The sequence below is a fragment of the Schistocerca cancellata genome, chromosome 9, assembly GCF_023864275.1.
Source record: "Schistocerca cancellata isolate TAMUIC-IGC-003103 chromosome 9, iqSchCanc2.1, whole genome shotgun sequence".
Taxonomy (NCBI): Eukaryota; Metazoa; Arthropoda; class Insecta; order Orthoptera; family Acrididae; genus Schistocerca; species Schistocerca cancellata.
The window spans coordinates 507,058,614-507,080,910 of record NC_064634.1 but is presented as its reverse complement, the minus strand read 5'-3'; the positions used below and the strand labels follow the sequence as shown (position 1 = coordinate 507,080,910).

The following is a 22,297-nucleotide window of genomic DNA, read 5'->3' as shown; positions in this document are numbered from 1 at the left end:
TGTCTGATCGCTTGCATCCATTCATGCCCAATGGGTCATTACAGCTGAACAATGCGACACCCCTCACTTCGAGAATTCCTACAGAGTAGCTTCAGGAACACCCTTCTAAGTTTAAACGCTTCCACTGACCACCAAACTCCTCAGGCACGAGCATTATTCAGCATTACTGGGATGCCCGCAGAATGAGATTTTCACGCTGCAGCGGAGTGTGCGCTGATATGAAACTTCCTGGCAGATTAAAACTGTGTGCCGGACCGTGACTCGAACTCGGGACCTTTGCGTTTTTCGGACAAGTGCTCTACCAACTGAGCTACCCAAGCACGACTCACGCCCCGTCCTCACAGCTTTACTTCTGCCAGTATTGTCTCCTACCTTCCAAACTTTACAGAAGGTCTCCTGCGAATCTTGCAGAACTAGCACTCCTGAAAGAAAGGATATTGCGTAGACACGGCTTAGCCAGTGGTAGAGCACTTGTCCACGAAGGGCAAAGGTCCCGAGTTCGAGTCTCGGTCCGGCACACAGTTTTAATCTGCCAGGAAGTTTCGTATCTGGGATGCCTTGCAACATGCTCTTCAGAAGAGATCTCGACCTCCTCGCACTTTTACGAATTTATGTGCAGCGCTGCAGGATTCATGGTGTCAGTTGCCTGCAGCACTACTTCAGACATTAGTCGAGTCCATGCTACGTCGTGTTGCGGCACTTCCGCGTGTTCGAGGTGTCCCTAAGCAATATTAAGCATGTGTACCAGTTTCTTTGGCTCTTCAGTGTAGGATTAGCCGAACGGTCTAGGCGCTGCAGTCACGGACTGTGCGGCTAGTCCCGGCGGAGGTTCGAGTCCTCCCTCGGGCATGGGTGTGTGTGTTTGTCCTTAGGATAACTTAGGTTAAGTAGTGTGTAAGCTTAGGGACTGATGCCCTTTGCAGTTGTCCCATAAGGTTTCACACACATTTGAACATTTTTTTCTTCGGTGTATTATTTGTGTGAGGACAGTCTCTCAGCAACACTGCCACCTGTCTGCCCGCTGTGTGCGCACCCTTTCCCCAGCAGTGTCTCTCTTCAGCTCGCCGCCCACTGTGGACGGCGGCACCAGCGCCGCCCCCCGGACACACAGCGACCGCGGACGGACTGCCGCCACAGCCGCGCCGCCCACGGCTTCCCAGGCCAGTACACAACTTTCTGACGAGGCCGTCTCTTTCCTGTGGTGGGTACCCTCACTTTGTGCACGCATTGTCCACACTCACAGTCCAACGTGAGGGGACGTTAGACAAGTGTTACCGAAAAAAAAAAAAAATATATAAAGAACAGAAATGAGTCACCCGATGTACCTGCACGTGAAAAATGCAATAAAACTAAATTATTTCGTGATACATTCGTGTGTTGGGTGCAATTTCTGTTTCCAATGATTTTTTTCTATCTTGAGAATTAAGTCTACAGGGAATGGATCTGAAAAACGGTTTTGACGCGTTTCAGCTCCTCAAAATTTTGATGCAATCCGAATATGTAAAGGTTAATTTACGTCTATGGAGGCCTTCAAAGGAAATGTTGGAACGTTGATGATTATGGATAGAAAAACAAAATAATATGCAGCAGCGCAATAAGCAACATGTTGAGTAGTTTATGTGTTTAAATATATAAAATTTGGATATTTTACTTTAAATCACTTGTTCAGACTCTTCCATAGACAGTGACCACTGGAAAATTTATGCCACATTGCTAGTCAAAAGCGGATATCTTGCACACCACAAGCAGCCGCTTTAACGATTAGGCTTCCTCATCTCACGTAGACTCCTGGCTGAAATTCCCATTGTCGCTTATAGTTACTCTTTTTTTTCTTTTTCAAAACACTAGAATCAGATCTGAAGATACACAGTGTGTGGGAATAGCACCGTGGATTGGGGCTTACTTTACTATGAGGGATGTACGCGAGAACCTCTGGTGCCAGTGAAAACATCACCAACAATGAAAGCGAGAGTCAGACCTGGAGGTGTGCTACAGATTAAGGAGGATGTTAGTGTTGATCAGGAAACCGATGCAGTCCTTTTGCTGCCACAGCACACGTCCCACCAGCTGTAAATGACCCCTTGTAGCTCTACATCTACATCTACTTCTACATCTACATCTACATCCATACTCCGCAAGCCACCTGACGGTATGTGGCGGAGGGTACCTTGAGTACCTCTATCGGTTCTCCCTTCTGTTCCAGTCTCGTATTGTTCGTGGAAAGAAGGATTGTCGGTATGCCTCTGTGTGGGCTCTAATCTCTCTGATCTTATCCTCATGGTCTCTCCTCGAGATATAAGTAGGAGGGAGTAAAATACTGCTTGACTCCTCGGTGAAGGTATGTTCTCGAAACTTCAACAAAAGCCCGTACCGAGCTACTGAGCGTCTCTCCTGCAGAGTCTTCCACTGCAGTTTATCTATCATCTCCGTAACGCTTTCGCGATTACTAAATGATCCTGTAATGAAGCGCGCTGCTCTCCGTTGGATCTTTTCTATCTCTTCTATCAACCCTATCTAGTACAGATCCCATACTGCTCAGCACTATTCAAGCAGTGGCCGAACAAGCCTACTGTAACCTATTTCCTTTGTTTTCGTATTGCATTTCCTTAGGATTCTTCAAATGAATCTCAGTCTGGCATCTGCTTTACCGATGATCAACTTTTTATGATCATTCCATTTTAAATCACTCCTAATGTGTACTCCCAGATAATTTATGGAATTAACTGCTTCCAGTTGCTGACCTGCTATTTTGTAGCTGAATGATATGGGATCTTTCTTTCTATGTATTCTCAGCACATTACACTTGTCTACATTGAGATTCAATTGCCATTCCCTGCACCATGCGTCAATTCGCTGCAGATCCTCTTGCATTTCAGTACAATTTTCAATTGTTAAAACCTCTCGATATACCACAGCATCATCTGCAAAAAGCCTCAGTGAACTTCCGATGTCATCCACCAGGTCATTTATGTATATTGTGAATAGCAACGGTCCTACGACAGCCCCTGCGGCACACCTGAAATCACTCTTACTTCGGAAGAGTTCTCTCCATTGAGAATGACATGCTGCGTTCTGTTATCTAGGAACTCTTCAATCCAATCACACAATTGGTCTGATAGTCCATATGCTCTTACTTTGTTCATCAAACGACTGTGGGGAGATGTATCGAACGCCTTGGAGAAGTCAAGAAACACGGCATCTACCTGGGAACCCGTGTCTATGGCCCTCTGAGTCTCGTGGACGAATAGCGCGAGCTGGGTTTCACACGATCGTCTTTTTCGAAACCCATGTTGGTTCCTACAGAGTAGATTTCTAGTTTCCAGAAAAGTCATTATACTCGAACATAATACGTGTTCCAAAATTCTACAACTGATCGACGTTAGAGATATAGGTCTATAGTTCTGCACATCTGTTCGACGTGCCTTCTTCAAAACGTGGATGACCTGTGCCCTTTTCCAATCCTTTGGAACGCTACGCTCTTCTAGAGACCTATAGTACACTGCTGTAAGAAGGGGGGCAAGTTCCTTCGCGTACTCTGTGTAAAATCGAACTGGTATCCCATCAGATCCAGCGGCCTTTCCTCTTTTGAGCGACTTTAATTGTTTCTCTATCCCTCTGTCATCTGTTTCGATACCTACCATTTTGTCATCTGTGCGACAATCTAGAGAAGGAACTACAGTGCAATCTTCCTCTGTGAAACAGCTTTGTAAAAAGACGTTTAGTATTTCGGCCTTTAGTCTGTCATCCTCTGTTTCAGTACCATTTTGGTCACAGAGTGTCTGGGCATTTTGTTTTGATCCACCTACCGCTTTGACATAAGACCAAAATATCTTAGGATTTTCTGCCAAGTCAGTACATAGAACTTTACTTTCGAATTCATGGAACACTTCTCGCATGGCCCTCTTCACATTACATTTCGTTTCGCGTAATTTTTGTTTGTCTGAAAGGCGTTGGCTGTGCTTATGTTTGCTGTGAAGTTCCCTTTCCTTAGGCAGCAGCTTTCTAACGCGGTTGTTGTACCACGGTGGCTCTTTTCCATCTCTTACGATCTTGCTTGGCACATACTCATCTAACGCATATTGTACGATGGTTTTGAACTTTGTCCACTGATCCTCAACACAATCTGTAGTTAAAAGAAAACTTGTGTTGAGCCGTCAGGTACTCTGAACTCTGCTCACAGAGTTTCACACCTGTCTGGATACTTTTTGTATTTTTCTGCGTAAATCCATTCTACGGATACCTTCTCCTTCCGGAAATCAATGGCCACTGGTACCAGACGTTGATATTTGACTTTGTCTTTATGGAAATAAACTGCTATATGACAGTGAATTGGTATGGTGGCAACATGGATTCAATGCCAGTCTTTTAACGTTAAAGTCAAGGGCAATCCAACTGGTACCTGAAAAATAGATATAGAGGACCATGACTAGAAACAGAGTATTCAATATGTCTTTAGGCTTAATCATAGCAGAAAATAACAAACTTTTACGTGATGTGGTAGTCTCTGCAACTATTCAAGGGGACAAATGGCAGCCAAACAAGAATTTTAACATTGATAATGGATTAAAAAATTTTTACTGGACTTAAGAAGCATTTCCTCCTACATAGTGAATTAAAACTTTCGGGCTTTGATTAAAAGCCTAATGCAGCGCAGTAAGACAACAGAATTTCACCAACGGTGTCTGCTGTTCGTTGAACAGACAGAAAACTGATCCTGAAAATAATTGGAGAGCTCGACTTCGACACATATTTGCACAGTTTGGTGCATACAAATATCGTGAGTTATTAGTCACAGGATATAGTGTGTCCTAACAAAAAAAGAGAAGAATGTATCGCGGAAGAGATTAGACAGACAGTTCACAGTGAACATTACTTCCGAAAAAGTCAGGAATCTCTCAATGTAAGAAACAGGTTTTAGCCATTCTACTACCCTACACGTGTATCAAGAGACAATCGAAGCTTCAGAAGGATATCATTACGAGTGAAATTACTGCGGAAGGTTTAAAACACCATAAAAAGCGATAAGGGAGCAATCGGTAGAGTAAATAAAAGAGATGGCGAGGGAAATAAAACAAACCAGGACAAGACTTGAAAAACAGCACCAAACCTAGTTGGTGAAGAAGATAAAAAAATCCACATTGAAGCAGAGCGCGTTTTGGGAAAGAATATGTAGACAAGGTACTAATAGGAAAAATGATGTAGGCCAAAAAAGTGAAGATTTCGCTCTTTTTTAGGCGGTAGATGGGGGAGATAATAAAAGACTTTACATGAAAAATTACAAGCCACAGAAGACTAAACTCAACTACTTTAAGCAGTTGCTAGCATCTCAGACAGTGAACTGACATCAGTTAGTTCCAGTAAGATGGACGTAGAGGAATTATGGGGAAAGTTCAAGCACTTTGTAAATCGTGGTCTGGTGAGTTATATGCCTGGTAAGTGGATTAAGGACGGAAAAGACCCACCATGGTTTAATAAAGAGATTCGGAAAATGCTGAGGAAGCAGTGACTCTCGGTTCAAATGGCGACAAGCGAAGGTTAGTAGAGATAGGTGCGTCTGTGAAAAGATCGATGCATTAAGCACGCAACTCCCACTGTTACACCTTAGCAAAATATCTGTCGGAGAGGCGGGGAAAATTATAGTCCTATGTAAAATTGGCAAGTGAGTCACTTATTGACCAGTCTGGTGTGGAAGTTGAAGATAGCAAAACGAAAGCTGAAGTTTTAAATTTCACATTCAAAAAATCGTTCACGCAGGAGAATTGTACAAAATCACCGCCGTCTGACCATTGGACAGACTTCCGTATGGACGACATAGTACTAAGCATCCCCAGCGTAGAGAAAACATTTGAAAGAGTTGAAACCTAGGGTCATAATGTCTGGATGGAATATATAAGAAAGGTAAAAGAACGGACCCGCAAAATTACACACCGATATCCCTAACATCGGTTTGCTGCAGAATCGAACACATTCCCAGTTCGAATATAATATATTTTCTTGAGATTAAGCAGCTTATGTCCACCAGTCAGCATGGCTTTTAAAAGCATCGCTTGTGCGGAACTCAGCTCATTGTTTTCTCAAATGATATACTGCGTAGTATGGACGAAGGGCAACAGGCAGATTCCATATTTCTAGATTTCCGGAAAGCTTTTGACACGGTGCCTCATTGCAGGCTGTTGAAGAAGTAACGAGCATATGGAATAGATTCACAGATGTGTGAGTGGCTTGAAGACTTCCTCATCAGCGACGAGGATATCGTCAGTAACGTCCCAGGGAGGTGTCACAGGACCGGTATTATTCTTTAATATATAAATGATTTGGCATACAGGGTCTACAGTAGTCTGCTGATGATGCTGTGGTGTCGAAATTGAGTAACTATGGGAGGATACAGACTGACTTAGATCAGATGTCTAGTTGGTGTGATGAATGGCAGCTAACTCTAAATGTAGAAAAATGTAAGTTAGTGTTTACGAGTAAGAAGATAAATCTGTAATGTTCTGATACATCAATAGTAGTGTACCACTTGCCACAATCCCGTTGTTTGAATATCTGAGCGTAACGTTACAAGGCGATATGAAGGACTGTGGAAGAGAAGTCAAGTGGTCGACTTCGGTTTATTGGGAGAATTTTAGTAAAGTGTATTTCATCTATAAAGGAGAACCCATATAGGACTCTACTCGAGCGTTTGGGATGGTTACCACGTAGGATTAAAGGAAGCTATCGAAGCAATGCAGAGGCGGGCTGCTATATTTGTTAGTGATAGCTTCGAACAAATGTGTTAATGGAAATGCTTCAAGAACTCAAATGGGATGAGATTAGATTAAATTAGATTTACTTCCATTCCAATTGATACGTAGTGAGGAGGTCCTCCAGGATGTACAACGTGTCAGAAAAGCAATAATACATTACAAATATTTACAACTCAAACAAATAAGCTAATGTAACATTCCACAGGTCCCATGTGGAATGATCGTCATTTTTTTAATGAACACCATATGAAAGAATCATTTTACAAACACTAATGCACTGAATTTAAAATAAAAAAGCCTTTTTTTACCTACAAGGTAATAAACATGTAATAGAACTACTATAATACTTACTTACAGTGAACACATTACTGCATGAAATGGTGCAGAAGTTAGATTGTGCTTACACAAACACACACTTATTTACAATGAACACACTACTGCACTGAATTTGTGCAGAAGTTATATATACAGGGTGGTCCATTGTTCGTGAACGGGCCAAATATCTCACGAAACAAGCGTCAAACGAAAAAACTACAGAGAACGAAACTTGCCTAGCTTAAAGGGGGAAACCAGATGGCGCTATGGTTGGCCCACTAGATGGCGCTGTCAAAGGTCAAACGGATAGCAACTGCATTTTTTAAAAATAGGAACCCCCATTTTTATTACATATTCGTGTGGTACGTAAAGAAATATGCATGTTTTATTTGGACCACTTTTTTCGCTTTGTGATAGATGGCGCTGTAATAGTCACAAACATATGGCTCACAATTTTAGACGAACAGTTGGTAACAGGTCGGTTTTTGAAATATAAAATACAGAACGTAGGTACGTTTGAACATTTTACTTCGGTTGTTACAATGTGATACATGTACCTTTGTGGACTTTCCTGAGAATGCATGCTGTTACAGCGTGATTACCTGTAAATACGACATTAATGCAATAAATGCTCAAAATGATGTCCGTCAACCTCAATGGATTTGGCAATACGTGTACCGACATTCCTTTCAACAGCGAGTAGTTCGCCTTCCGTAATGTTGGCACATGCATTGACAATGAGCTGGCGCATGTTGTCAGGCGTTGTCGGTGGATCACGGTAGCGAATATCCTTCAACTTTCCCTACAGAAAGAAATCCGGGGACGTCAGATATGGTGAACGTGCGGGCCAATCCACCTGTCATGATTCAGTACCGCTTCAACCGCACGGGAGCTATGTGCCGGACATCCATCATGTTGGAAGTACATCGCCATTCTGTCATGCAGTGAATATCTTGTAGTAACATCGGTAGAACATTACGTAGGAAATCAGCATACATTGCAACATTCATATTGCTATCGATAAAATGGGGGCCAATTATCCTTCCTCCCATAATGCCGCACCATACATTAACCCGCCAAGGTCGCTATGTTCCACTTGTGGCAGCCATCGTGGATTTTCCGTTGCCCAATAGTGCATACTATGCCGGTTTCCGTTACCGCTGCTGGTGAATGACGCTTCGTCGCTAAATAGAACGCGTGCAAAAAATCAGTCATCGTCCCGTAATTTCTCTTGTGCCCAGTGGCAGAACTGTACACGATGTTCAAAGTCATCGCCAAGCAATTCCTGGTGCACAGAAATACGGTACGGGTGCAATCGATGTTGTAGCATTCTCAACACCGACGTTTTTGAGATTCCCGATACTCGCGCAGTTTGTCTGCTACTGATGTGCTGATTAGCCGCAACAGCAGCTAAAACACCTACTTGGGCATCAGAATTTGTTGCAGGTGGTGATTGACGTTTCACATGTGGCTGAACACTTCCTGTTTCGTTAAATAACGTAATTATCCGGCGAACGGTCCGGACACTCGGATGATGTCGTCCAGGATACCGAGCAGCATACATAGCACACACCTGTTGGGCATTTGGAACACAATAGCTATACATCAACACGATATCGACGTTTTCCGCAATTGGTAAGCGGTCCATTTTAACACGGGTAATGTATCACGGAGCAAATACAATCCGCACTGGCGGAATGTTACGTGATACCACGTACTTATACGTTAGCGACTATTACAGCGCCATTTATCACAAAGCGAAAAAAGTGGTCCAACTAAAACATTCATATTTCTTTACGTACTACGTGAATATGTAATAAAAAGGGGGTTCCTATTTTTTAAAAAAACGCAGTTGATATCCGTTTGATCTATGGCAGCACCATCTGGTTTCCCTCTTCAAGCTAGACGAGTTTCGTTCTTTGTAGTTTTTTCGTTTGATGCTTATTTCGTGAGATATTTGGCCCGGTCACTATCAATGTGTGTGTATATATATATATATATATATATATATATATATATATATATATATATATATATAAATCAGTTGGTTATACTGAGAAATTCATCAATGGAGTAGAAAGTGTTGGCCACCAATAAATCCTTTAGGCTTCTCTAAACTGAATTTCATTGGCTGTTAAGTTTTTTATGGCTGCTGGCAAGTTATTGAAAATGTGTGTTCCTGAATAATGCACACCTTTTTGTACAAGAATAAGTGACTTTAAATCCGTATGAAGATTATTCTTATTTCTAGTATTGATTCCATGGACTGAGCTGTTGGTTTGAAATAATGATATATTTTTAATGACAAATTTCATTAACGAATGGGTATATTGGGAAGCAGTAGTTAGTATCCCTAGTTCCCTAAACAGGCTTCTGCAGGATGTTCTTGAGTATACACCACATACAACTCTTACTGCACGTTTTTCTGCCCGGAAAACTTTGGCTTGGCTTGATGAATTACCCCAAAAATAATCCCATATGACACTATGGAATAAAAGTAAGCACAGTATGCCAGCTTTTTCATTTTTTTAATCCCTATGTCTGACATAATTCGCGTTGCAAACAGAGATTTGGTAAGACGCTTCAGCAGTTCTGTGATGTACTCCTCCCAGTTGAATTTATTACCAACCTGTAGCCCCAAGAATTTAACACTGTCCACTTCTTCTATCTGCTTGTCATCGTATGTTAGGTATATACTCGTGGGACACCCCTTACAAGTTCTGAATTGCATGTAGTGTGTTTTTTCAAAGTTTAGTGATAAAGAATTGGCTAGGAACCAGTGATTAATGTCCACAAATATTTTAGTAACCGATATTTCTAAGACTATACTTGCTTTGCTATTTATTGCAATGTTTGTATCATTGGCAAACAAAACGAAATTCCTGGAGTCTAAATAGAAACTATGAAAGATTATCTTGAAACAAAAGAATTAGATACAAACGAATGAACACTAAACAGTTGGTTAAGATATGGTATGTAATGTTGCTGACATCATTGGGAAAGAAATTTTATTTAGGAATGCAGTAATGTGCAAAACATGCGTACTTTTAAAAGACGGAAGATGCATAGTGGAATCATAGCTACAGGATCTGTAGCTAGTGGGTATTTTTTTACACTCTGTGACGTAAAAGAGAACAAGAGAGAAGAGTTTACTTACAGAATACACAGTTATTTTGTCTGATTCAGCTCTCTGTTTGGGGCAACATGTAAATCGTGAGATTAGAAAATAAGGCAGAAACCAAACTTTAATTTTAGTACAAAGGAGAAAACTTTGTATATGCACAACACTTACCTCTCATTGTACATATACAGCAGGCCACAGTAGGAGTATATTGATACTGTACACTTGCCAGTGACGTCGTGGGCACGTGACGTGATAAAGAAAGTATATAATTGGAGCAGGAACAAATGAATAATTCTATCGATGGTGCATGCAAACCACAAACTGGGAACTCCACTGACATAGCGATTTTGAAAAAGGAGACGGAGTATATTAGCTTTGCAACAACAGCATCTTGCTTTGCTTTGCCGTGCACACACACACACACACACACACACACAGATATATATATATATATATATATATATATATATATATATATATATATATATATATATATATATATATATATAATTCTCTGTCCTTCTTGTATCACTTGCTATAGATGCCCCGTCCTTCTTTTATCACTTGCTATACACGCTGAGGGACTGTAGCATGTTAACAGTCATCTAGCTTTGCCATTTCTGGTAGATGGCTGATCACGTCCTAGAGTCCATCTATAGCAAGTGATAAAAGAAGAAGCCTGTGTAGGCGGCGAGGTTTGGGCGTCTTCATACCAGTCAGAGTGTGGAGTGCTCAGGCCTGCCAAGTCTGTAAAGTAGGATAAGCGGTGATCTGTTGCAGATCTGACGATAGAGTACAAAGTTGCTGCAGGCACAAGTGGTTTGGAGTGTACAGTTCAACGCACATCACTGAACATTGAAATCTGTAGCAGACGACCACTGTGACTTCCGATGTTGACCCAACAACATTGTCAGTCACGATTGCAGAGGGGAAAGGATAATTGAGATAGGAGCGGAGAGCAATGTAAACGTGCTACTGGTCAGATGAATTACGTTTTGGGCTGCTCGAAACGCGCACCGTGCCACAGACACAGGACATTGAGGGCTGTATTGTGATGCAGGGGACATTCACCATCGCTTTCTGGGGTAAGGATCTACGGCACGCTGACGCCGTATGACTGCGTGAACATTAATGATGACCAGCTACATCTTTTTGCATGATTTGCAGCGGCGATGTCGTCTTTCAGCAGGACAACACTCTGTGTCACAATGCAAGACTAGTGGTACATTATTTTGAGCAGCATCATAGCGAAATTTGCCTAATCTGAATCCGATATAGCAACGTGTGGGATGCCACTGGAAGTCAGCTTCACGTCCCCAAACCACCAATCCATAATTTATGAGAATTGTGTAACCTGTGCGTAACAGTGCTGTGCTTATAAAATTTGGATCAACTGATCAGTAGGAAAAATATGCCATGGCAGAAGCATGTGGCGGCTGAACACATTCCATCTGTACTTTGAGAGTAATGTTGCACAAATGGTGACAAAACGTGTAAACACAGCAATGACACTGTGACAAAAGGGCGACAATAGGAAACCACAAAAAGTTATTCCACGTGCCTCCAAGGCATAAATAAACACTGAAATAATACAACAACGTCATATTTAGAGGATTAAGTGCACAAAGGCTATGACAATCAGCATAATATGAGTAATACTTACAAGCGGTGCCACTATGTGTGACAAAGAACTACAATGGAGATGAAACGTTGGCTTTACGCATTACACAGTAGAACTAAAGGGCAAAGTAGCCTCGAACAGAAGAGACAATGGACGAGGACGGAACGCAGTCGATGTGGGAAGCAATTACGCACTGTCTTTACCTTTCTATAACTCTATCTGTGAATCCAGAGATGAGTGGACCCTCAGGAGCATATCATTACAGGGGGAAGTACTGTGGAAGGCCAAGACAGCATCGTACTTACTTTTACCAGGAAGAAATATGTAAGATGATGAAATCATTTATGAAAATAAAGCAACAAGTGCCAATAGAATAAATGTGGATTTTTTAAAAGCAACTATTGGCTGTAATTGGTAGAGAGTTTACATGTACATATGAGTGTTATGAACATTTTACCAGAACCAATATTTCCTAGAGAATTTATTGTGGGCTTGCGGTGTCCATGACAGAGACATGAAACAGATCATAATTGCAAGGTTCTAGATTGATAATATTACGCTATGCTGACTAAATATTATGGCATGGCTAGTAAATAGCATAGTTAAGCCATCACAAAATTCACAGTGCCTGGTTTCAGCTTATTGCCGATCTGCTACAAAACGGAAGAAACGCTACTGTAACAATAATAGATTCAACTGGCTGAAGACTAAGATTAGCAAGAATCTAGGAATTTATAAAGAAGTAACCATGACTGAATGCCATAACATACCAAAAAGGAGTATCCCGAAACAGGTATGACCTCTTAGGCTGAGAATGTAAATAAAATATGAAGCTGCATGAAAGGTCATTATGCGAAACAGTAGTTATTTCGTTAAAATTGTCAATGCTCGATAGTGCATTCAGAGGACTGTCCAGCTAGCACTACCTCGTGGCCTCTCTATGGAGTGTTTTATTTGGCTTTCTATGCAGCCAGTGGCCACTGTAGTTAGATCCATTTTCTCAGGTTTTGTTTACTTGCTTGCTAAAAAGATTTCTATTAGGTTTTACTCTGATTTTACATATTTCTTTCTTTTTTTCTTTTGTTTTTAGCTTTGTAATATACTTCACAATTTACTGTTGGATACACACTTTAGCTGTGTGGAAACATTTTAATTAATGACGATACATATTTGCTTTAAACAACTGGGACACTGACGCAGGAAATTTGTTTTACTATCTCAGTAGCGACTTCTGCCAGCTATAGCTCGTGTCTGTAATCTACAGGACGCTTTCAGGCCATCTCCAGTACTTGCTCATGTAACTGTGTGTACAAACTGCGTCATGTTTATATCCGTATCATAATATTCCTAATGGTATGTTATGGCTTGAGGCATATCAACTTTTCTATATATTCGTAGATTATTCTGCTGCTAATTAATCCTATTATTGTGGCATTAGCGTTTTCTGCCTTTAGTAACCGCCCTGATGATGGCTGTAAGCCGTTACTGCTCGTTGTGTATTGTACAGTAATGTGCAATAAAGATGGACATTGAGAACAAAATACCTGATCATGTCCACATGGTAGCCTTCATGACCGCGAATATCATGAGCAAAATAAGACATTACGATCAGCACGCCTTCTACTGACCATCCCATGTGCTAACAAAACACAGTCTTATATCAGTTCATATGACGTCACAACATCGTTAGGACTACAGGTTTGTTTATAAATAAATCTTCTGCTACCAGTCACGATTTTTCTTTATTTACTTTTCGCACGACGCATTTCGGGAAATGATTCCCATTTTCAAGTGCGCTTTTTGTGTGCATTAAGCCATTTCTATTGATGTTGTAAATGTGTGAGGGTCTACTTCATTTCGTTGAATTTTAAGTTTTCTAATGGTTCATTTGTGGAGAGTCTCAAACACACTAAACATCACACACAATTTGTTGTAGACTTTACACTTCGAGAATATCTTATATAAACAAAACAGTTACAAAGATGGCTTAATACACATAAAAATCGCACTTGAAAATGGGAATCATTTCCCGAAACGCGTCGTACGAAAAGTAAATAAAGAACAATCGTGACTGGTAGCACAAGATTTATTTATAAACAAACCTATTGTTTTCACAGTCGCAAGCCTTCAAAAAACATTTATAATGGATCAGATCAGATCTTTAGGACTGCCTTTAGTACCATAGCACAAGACTACTCTTGAGAGTTGCAGACCACGTACGTCAAGCAATGTATCTGAACGTCATAGAAGAAGAAAACAGTGGAAAACAACATCTATCCTAGATCCATACGTCTTTTCATTTCATTGGAACACCCCAGGAAGGACAGATTTATGATCATAGGCCTGATGACCCACAAACTAGATTATCTTAGATGATATTACAGGGTCACCAGGTACTGACAAAGAATAAAACAAACAATGTCGTGCTGAACACACAAATCAAAGCTATTAGGTAGCAGATAATAACCGATCTCACAGAGAAATTATACGGATTGTATTAAGTTTATGTATGTAATGCCATGTAGTAGACTAAACTCAGTATCAAGTTGGATGATTGGAAAAAATAGCTTTAAATACCAGAGAAACGTACATTCACATAAAATTGAAACAAAAAATTGAATGATCACCCTGGCCCTAAACCACTATTTCAGGGATACATTGGTTAAAGACACTCATGCTTGAGCAATAAATAACTGCTTTTAATTATCTCCTAAATTGAAAGCTCTAAAACAAAGATAACTGATCATGCTAAACAACAAATCTCGTCTAGTCGTGATGTGGTACAAATTTCAAACTGTCACTACAAATCCATTACATTATAGTCCAGGTTAAGCATGTCAGGATGGTTTTCAATGAAGTCAGTGCATATTTGTTCATTCTATGGTGAATGACTTAATTATCTCTATTCAGTGAATTAAATTGATATCAGTTACATTATTGCTTATGCAAAGTACATTTTATCGAAACTACTAACCACAACACGATATTTTTACATTAGCTTCTGGTTGCTGCCGCATACGACCAGATGGAGCGTTTTGATAATATTTTACAAGAGTCGTTAGAGAAAAAATGAAAGCTAAAAATTATAAATGAAAAACGTTCGCAGAATCATAATGTTAAAACTACATTAAGTATCATAAACTTATTTGTTTAGAAGGTGTCATTGGTATTTTTCTGACTAAATCATCTTCTTTAGTATTTGTATGTACCATAAGGGAAGAACGCTAAAGCAACCAATAATATGTAAAACCTGATTGTTGGTAATGCTGCAACGATTTGGACTGATCCGTCGTGATTAATGAGGTATATATGTGTACAGTATTCGGAAAAACTCCAGAAAATATGCTAAGAAAACTTATGAGCTGACAGTATTCAGTTTCTTAGATGTGATTTTTCGTCAGGTCCATAAATTGAAATCAGTGGCAAGAACGAGACTCATCAAATTGCCTGGTGTGGTGTCCTTTCGCAGTTCACCTGGGTGTAACATGTGCCTGTACCCGGTTTGCAGCTCAGACACACCCTTAGTGGTGTAACACCACACATGTATAACAGAATCTCCTCGCACTGTACGTGACGTGTGTGTCTGCTTGAACAATAGATTTAGTGCAAATAGCTCCCCTCCTCGTAACAGCCAAAACACTTGAGACGCAGAAGCGCACATATGATTCTCCTGACAGAATACAGACTTCTGGTACTTCAGTCACCAAGAAAATCTGTTGTCTTGAAGCATGGAGGATGTTGCCCTGGAACTGATGATGAGGGAACCAGTTGCTAATTTAAGTGTGGTTTCCAGAAAATGTACAATACCAATGAGAGCACATGGTAAGGTAAATGTCTGACAATGTCACTAATCGTCATTACCATAACAACATCAGTAGTGATAGACAAATGTATCTACATGAGTCAGTCTAGTTGCTCCATACTTAAGTGTCCTGTGTTACATCTAAGGGTTCCACTTGGACTTGTAGGACTTTTTTAATATGTGGGTGTGACGTTGACCTCACTAGGTGCTGTATGTGTTGTATAACTGAACCTGCACCATTGCCAGTAGTCTGCATCAGATTGTGGGTCCATGTAAACCGGTACACACACCAGATGCAGGCGAAGGTGTACTGCCCACACCAGTATCATTACTAATGAGGCACGGTGTTGGTCAAAAGCGCTTCCAGGCTTTTGGTCTCTGTACAGTCATTGAGAAAGCACACATCCTGTCACATCATTTGATAGGATTTTACACAGTTCTCAGGACACTGTGATCGATTTTTCAGTATATGAAGCGTGTGTGTTTTAGTTCAAACACTGAAATTAGTACCTGCATGTGCACTATTTATGTAATAGAAAAGAAGTAATTACTTGATCAATTCATAATTGTTGAATTTACCAGCTGCAATATGTCACTTAGCAGAGCAAAAGAACGAATTTGGTGGCAGTGGTCTTTAGATGATAAAGCATTTGCTCAGGTTAGTCCTGAGCACATGCAAAACACAATTTTCAGCATACAAATAGGTATTTTTACTAGGCTCATTGCAGTGAAGCTGTGACATGCCAATGACACGCTGCCTTTCACAGTGCATACATCAGTGGTACGATGTGCACAGTGTGTTCAGGAAGCCAAGGTTTACTTGGTGCAGTATTTTGTATGGTATTCTAGACAAGTGCATGAAACATTAATTTACTCCCATAGCCAACAAGTTTTACTCTTGTCTTCAGAAACACAGCAGCCACACGAATTTAGGTGGGAAGTTTGTGTGTTTGTGTGTGTGTCACTGCTACGTCTGAAATACTTTGGATAACTGCTTTATAGGTAAATGGTTGCTTTCTATGATTGATAAGACTGTATCAAGAAACTTTCTGAATAACTAAGTAAAATGTTTTTCTGCCATGGCAGGAAATTTTCTTTACATACCCCGAGATCTGATTATTTAAGAAAGGACTGATGCACTTAAAACAATAGTGTTGTATGCATAAAATGTCTGTATCAATGGAGTTTAACGTCTGCATGCTCCACTGTCAGAAATGTGCGTGACTGAGTATGGTACAGTTGTTTACCTGTACTGTAATATACAGAGATTTCCCCACTGTTAAGTATCATAGAAGGGAGATTCACTGGGCAGATGTGTTTCTAGAAGTGCTAACAGTTCTGTATTTATGACATTTTTCTTCATCAGGGGGGTGTGCTTTGACAGAAGCTGAGCATTTATGGATTTTGCGCAGGAGGCTCCCTGAACGAGAGAAGGACAGAAGACTGATCCAGTTAGCTAAGAAGGGGGCAGTGCAGGAGGTGCGGGTGCTGCTCGAAGCAGGTGCAGATGTGCGGGCATTTGACGAGAACAGGAACACCGCCTTGCATTGGGCGGCAGCGAGTGGAAGTGAGGAGGCAGTGAGGCATCTGCTGCAGGCCAGGGCGTTTGTGAACGCCAGGAACAACAGGCGCGAGACGCCTCTGTACTACGCCGTATGGAACGGCAGTGCGGCTGTGGTGCGGCTACTGGCTGGGTCCTCTGCCGACCCCAACGCCAGGGCTGACGATGCGAGTACGCCGCTGCACTGGGCGGCGTACTGGGGCCACGCGGAGGCGGCGGCAGCGCTTCTGGAGGCGGGCGCCGACAGAGGGGCCAGAGACGCCGACGGGGACACACCGCTGGACAAGGCCAGGCAGAGCAAGAAGCAGAAGCTGGTAGAAATGCTGACGTGACGCATGCGGTCCGACAAACATCGTGGCAGTAAGGCAGAAGGATCTCAACTGCCTCACTTTTCATTACTTTTTAAATTAAAAATACAAAAAAATGAACTCTCACCTATTCTTTCCATCTGTACAATGTAATACATGTAATTACTCCAGTATCAGCACAAGGGCGACAATGATCGATATCTACTAAATAATGTAAGATGAACAACACTCCTACTGCGAAAACTCAACTAAAATACTCCATTTGAAGTAAACACCAGTTTCCTATAAATTTTTGATTGCTGAAAATTATTTGATAGGAGCATGTTTGGTGCATTTGAAACCACTGCAATATTCAAGATACACAGAGTACTATCACACTGCTACAGCAGATTTTCCCTCTTTCCACATCTTCTTTCTGTCCATCTTCAGTGCATTTCCTTCATGTTCATGTCATGTTGGAAGGGACTCTGCAGGGGCTGTGACGCAACTCGCCGTGCAACGCCACATGAGTGGGACTTCTGACAGCGCTCTCGCTGCCCAACCCAGCATTCTGCCGAGCTATAGACCGCAGGAGCTGTAAAACTTAGTTATTTGTATAGGTAACCGAATTAGAAAACTGTACATGTCGTACAATATGTAAATGCTGCTCTGAAGAAACATAAAGCAATGGTGCTCGTATCGTTTTTTTAAAAAAAATGGCTATATAGATCTAATGAACAGTTTGCACATCAGTACTGCAACTTACTGCCCACTGAGTGGCGACGGGTGGCATTATCATGTGAACCACGTTTTACGTACATTGGACAGGTGGAAACCACCCTGCAACAATCGTCAGAAGAGTCCAGGCTGGGGGAGGGAGCGTTATGACCTGGGATATGTTTTTGTGGCATTCCGTGGCATCTCGTCATTCTGGAAGGCGCGATGCAGCAACAAAAGAATGCATCCAAAGTGTCACACAGCCCATGGTGTACATGTGTGGTTCGAAAATAAGCAGAAATGTAAAAGTGTGCATTTCACAGAATACAAAGATCCTACGGTTTCAATGCATGTGGATCAAAATTGGAATCAGTTGACTCATATGATTACGTGGGTAATAAAAGACAGGGATATAAAAATAGTGATTACATGGGCTCAGTCATAGGTAAGGCAGGTGGCAGACCACATTAGCAGGATGCATAAAAATTCAGTGATTCTACAATGGGGACTGCATACAAATAATTTGTGCAACTCATACGTGAATATTATTCTGGTGTGTTGGATCCAAACGGAATAAAACTAACAGGTGATACTGAATATAAGCAAAAAGGGCAGTGGGTGGGAGAGTGTCACGCAAATGCCGAATAAGTGGAAGTGGCAGGTGGGTGGTGTCTACCAAATGCCCACACTTTAAGGCTTCAGAAACTAGTATTACGTGAAGGTCATGGGAATATACTATTACATTGTACGTAAGGGACTCCAAAGACAATGTCAGGGTAATTACAGTGCACACATAGGCAACTGAGCAGTCATTCTCGCTGTGCTCCATATGCAAATGGAACTGGAAGAGACACTACCATGGAGGTACACTTTACCATACGCACGAGTGGTTTGTAGAGATGAGGAAATATGCAGAATCCCTCCTGAGTAATGTACAGTAAAGGGCAGAGTGTACACCACACCAGTTGTGACTGATTTCTTTCACTACTGGGCCAGCGAAAAAGATTATCTGTAATGTCTCTACATGTGGTATTGTCGGACTTCCATTACTGCAAAAATCTCTACACTGGTGTACAAAGCATCTAGCCAAAACTTTGTACGTTATACCTTTAATGCCAGTTCTCTTAATTTACACAACAGGGTTTTGTGGAAAGGTTCGAAATTCCTTGGCGCAGTAGGTAGAAAGCCATGTAGGATGTGTGCATTGTCAAGATGTGATATGGCATCGTATACTTGTGCAGACACACTCTTGTGTGTTGCATAAATTTATTCCCCAACCTTGGGGGGCGAACAGTGTAACTCAGTGTACAGGGTCGAAGGATGAGAGTGATTAAGGTAGGAATTCTGCAGTAATGACGGTAGTTAAAATGCGAAGGATTACTGGGAGCCAGAAGCCGCTCAGTGCTATGATACTGTGGCGTAATTGGGTCAGCGGAGTGCCGATTTAAGCAACATAAAGGAGGAGACTGCGTCTCTGGCCAGCTCGCCGCACGCCAGGGTGTCAAATGGAGGGCAGTAATCGGGTCAGTTACCTAGCCAAGCGACACCAGAATATCCCACCGACCTACTGGGGAAGAACCACAGACATAAGTGGCAGAAAACCATATTTAAGGACGGGCAGCCTGGTCGTCAACATCGTCTGTCGTGGGGCATTGGAGTCTCGGTCACTTAGCGCCGCCACCAGGTCGTAATCGTCACTGCCGTTGCAACCTTCGTACTGATCACCGTCGTAATGCAGGCTATCGCCTAGGAGGCGCCAGAGTGACACAACCGCCGTAACGGTCGTCAGACACCGTCAACAGGCAGCCGTCTGCCAAGGGATTCGTTGTTGGATGTTGGATGTGCATGGTGGTAACGCACTGTCGCCATCGTCCTGGGACGCTGCCGGGGCAGGGGCCGGGGACCCTTGCCCCTGCTGACGCCACGCAGCTGCCACTTGAGATGGCTGGTGAGACGGGCACTTACCCGTCCCAATGCCGCCGAGCTCCCTCAACTGCGATCACAACAGTGGAACGTGCTTCCAGCCACCGCTGTAGGTCCTGTTTCGAGTTACGCCAACGCAGATACAGACGCATTAGCGGTCGCACATGTGAACGTCCGCCAGCCACGTCCGTCGCCGCCAAGAATATTACGAGTGGAAGCAAACCTTGCTCAGGGAACCCACAACCAACGCATTGCAGTTGATTAAAGTTATTAATCTGTCTTCAGGAGCCATCCGTGGACACACTCCCACCATCCTATTCCTCGCGCCCAGCAGAGAACCCACGTTCGACCTGACGATGGCCAGTGGAGTCCCGTGCCCGTTAACACGCTCTGTCTACACTCGAATCAAATGTGGCAGTACCGAAAATCTGTTGACGAATCGACTGAAATGGTCACGCCCCAAAACTGTGTAGCTTTGATTGTTAATCTGCTCTAGTTTTGTCGTACAAGATTCCTCTACGTTGACTAACTAATTGAAGTATTTAAAAATAGATATGTTATATTTTCACATATAGTAAGGAATACTGCCACAAATATGGTGCTACACAGTAAGTACATGTTTCTAACGCTCTGTTCTTGATAGAAATTTTAATGTTTATTTAATTCAATGAGCCTGTTCTCACAGCAGTCAATGAAAATATTTTCTAGACAAAATATTCCAGTAGTTCATAGCGAGCTAGCTTATTACAAAGCAAGTGAAGAATTACAATTAATAGGAAGGTACACAATTTACAATTTCACTTACAAAAACCACCAATAAGTCTGCTTGAATCGAACGTAGTGGTTGTGAGCGCTTAACATTAGTCACACTGCTCTTTAGACACTGAAGAGCCAAAGAAACTGGTACACCTGCCTGATATTGTGTAGGGCTCCCATGAGCATGGGAAGTGCCGCAACAAGACGTGGCTTAGACTCGATGGAAGGAAATGACAACACGAAACCTTCAGGGGTGTGTATAAATCTGTAAGAGTACGAGGGTGTGCTTCTGAAGAACACGTTGCAAGGCATCCCAGACATGCTCAATAATATTCAAGTCTGGGGAGTGGTCCTGGAGCCACTCAGTAGCAATTCTGGACGTGTGTGGTGTCGCATTGTCCTGCTGGAATTGCCCAAGTTCATCAGAAACCACAATGGACATACATGGATGGAGGTCATCAGACAGGATGCTTATGTACGTGTCACCTGTCGTCTAGATGAATCAGGGATCCTATATCTCTCCAACCACACACGCTCTAATCCATTACAGAGCCTCCACAAGCTTGAACTGTTCCCTGCTGACATGCAGGGTCCATGGATTAATGAGGCTGTCTCCATACCTGTGCAGGCCCATTCGCTCGATACAATTTGAAACGAGACTCGTCCGACCAGGTAAAATGTGTCCAGTCATCAGCAGTCAAATGTCGATGCTGACATGCCCAGTCGAGGCGTAAAGCTTTATGTCATGCAGTAATCAAGGGTAAAGGAGTGGGCCTTCGGCTCCGAAAGCCCATATCGATGATGTTTCGTTGAATGGTTTGCATGGTGACACTTGTCGATGGCCCAGCATCGAAATCTGCAGTAATTTGCGGATGGGTTGCACTTTTGCCACATTGAACGATTCTCTTCAGTCATCAGATAACTCTAACAGGTCGTTGGTCCTGTTCTTGCAGGATCTTTTTCTGGTTGCAGTGAAGTCGGAAATTTTATGTTTTACTGGATTCCTGATATTCACTGTAAACTCGTTAAATGGTGTTCTACATCTTAATCTTTTTCTTCTTCTTCTTCTTCTTCTCTTCAGGTATTAGGCAGGAACTGCCTGTTATGGTACCCATCTCTGTCGGGGTCTTCCCCTGTCTCTTCTCCCACGGCATGTATAATTTCTTGCCTTTAAGGGAAGTCTCTCACTCTCCATTCTATGCAGATGTTCGTTCCATGTTCTTCTGTAGTCTTGAATTTTATCATTGAGGCTAAAGATTTGCAGTTCTTCTCTAATATCTTGATTTCTTAGCATGTCTTCTCTTGTGCAACCTTTAACACCTCCAAGGAATTTAATTTCTTGTGCCTGAATCCGACTTTCTTGCTTCTTGGTAATCGCCCAGGTCTCACTTCCATAGAGCAGTGTGGGAACCGCAACAGCTTTGTAAAATTTAATTTGAGCGTCT

At 42.1% G+C, this 22,297-nt stretch overlaps 1 protein-coding gene across 1 annotated transcript in view; it reads left to right on the top strand.

Moving 5' to 3' along the window:
- Nucleotides 1-17,766, top strand: part of LOC126100978 (uncharacterized) — a 74,210-nt gene extending 56,444 nt beyond the window's left edge. Inside the window, exons 5-6 of the mRNA XM_049911641.1 lie at nucleotides 1,061-1,201; nucleotides 17,021-17,766. Of these exons, the coding sequence (XP_049767598.1) occupies nucleotides 1,061-1,201; nucleotides 17,021-17,501 (622 nt within the window). The 3' untranslated portion in view covers nucleotides 17,502-17,766. The remainder of the gene's footprint in view (nucleotides 1-1,060; nucleotides 1,202-17,020) is intronic.
- Nucleotides 17,767-22,297: the final 4,531 nt, after the last annotated feature.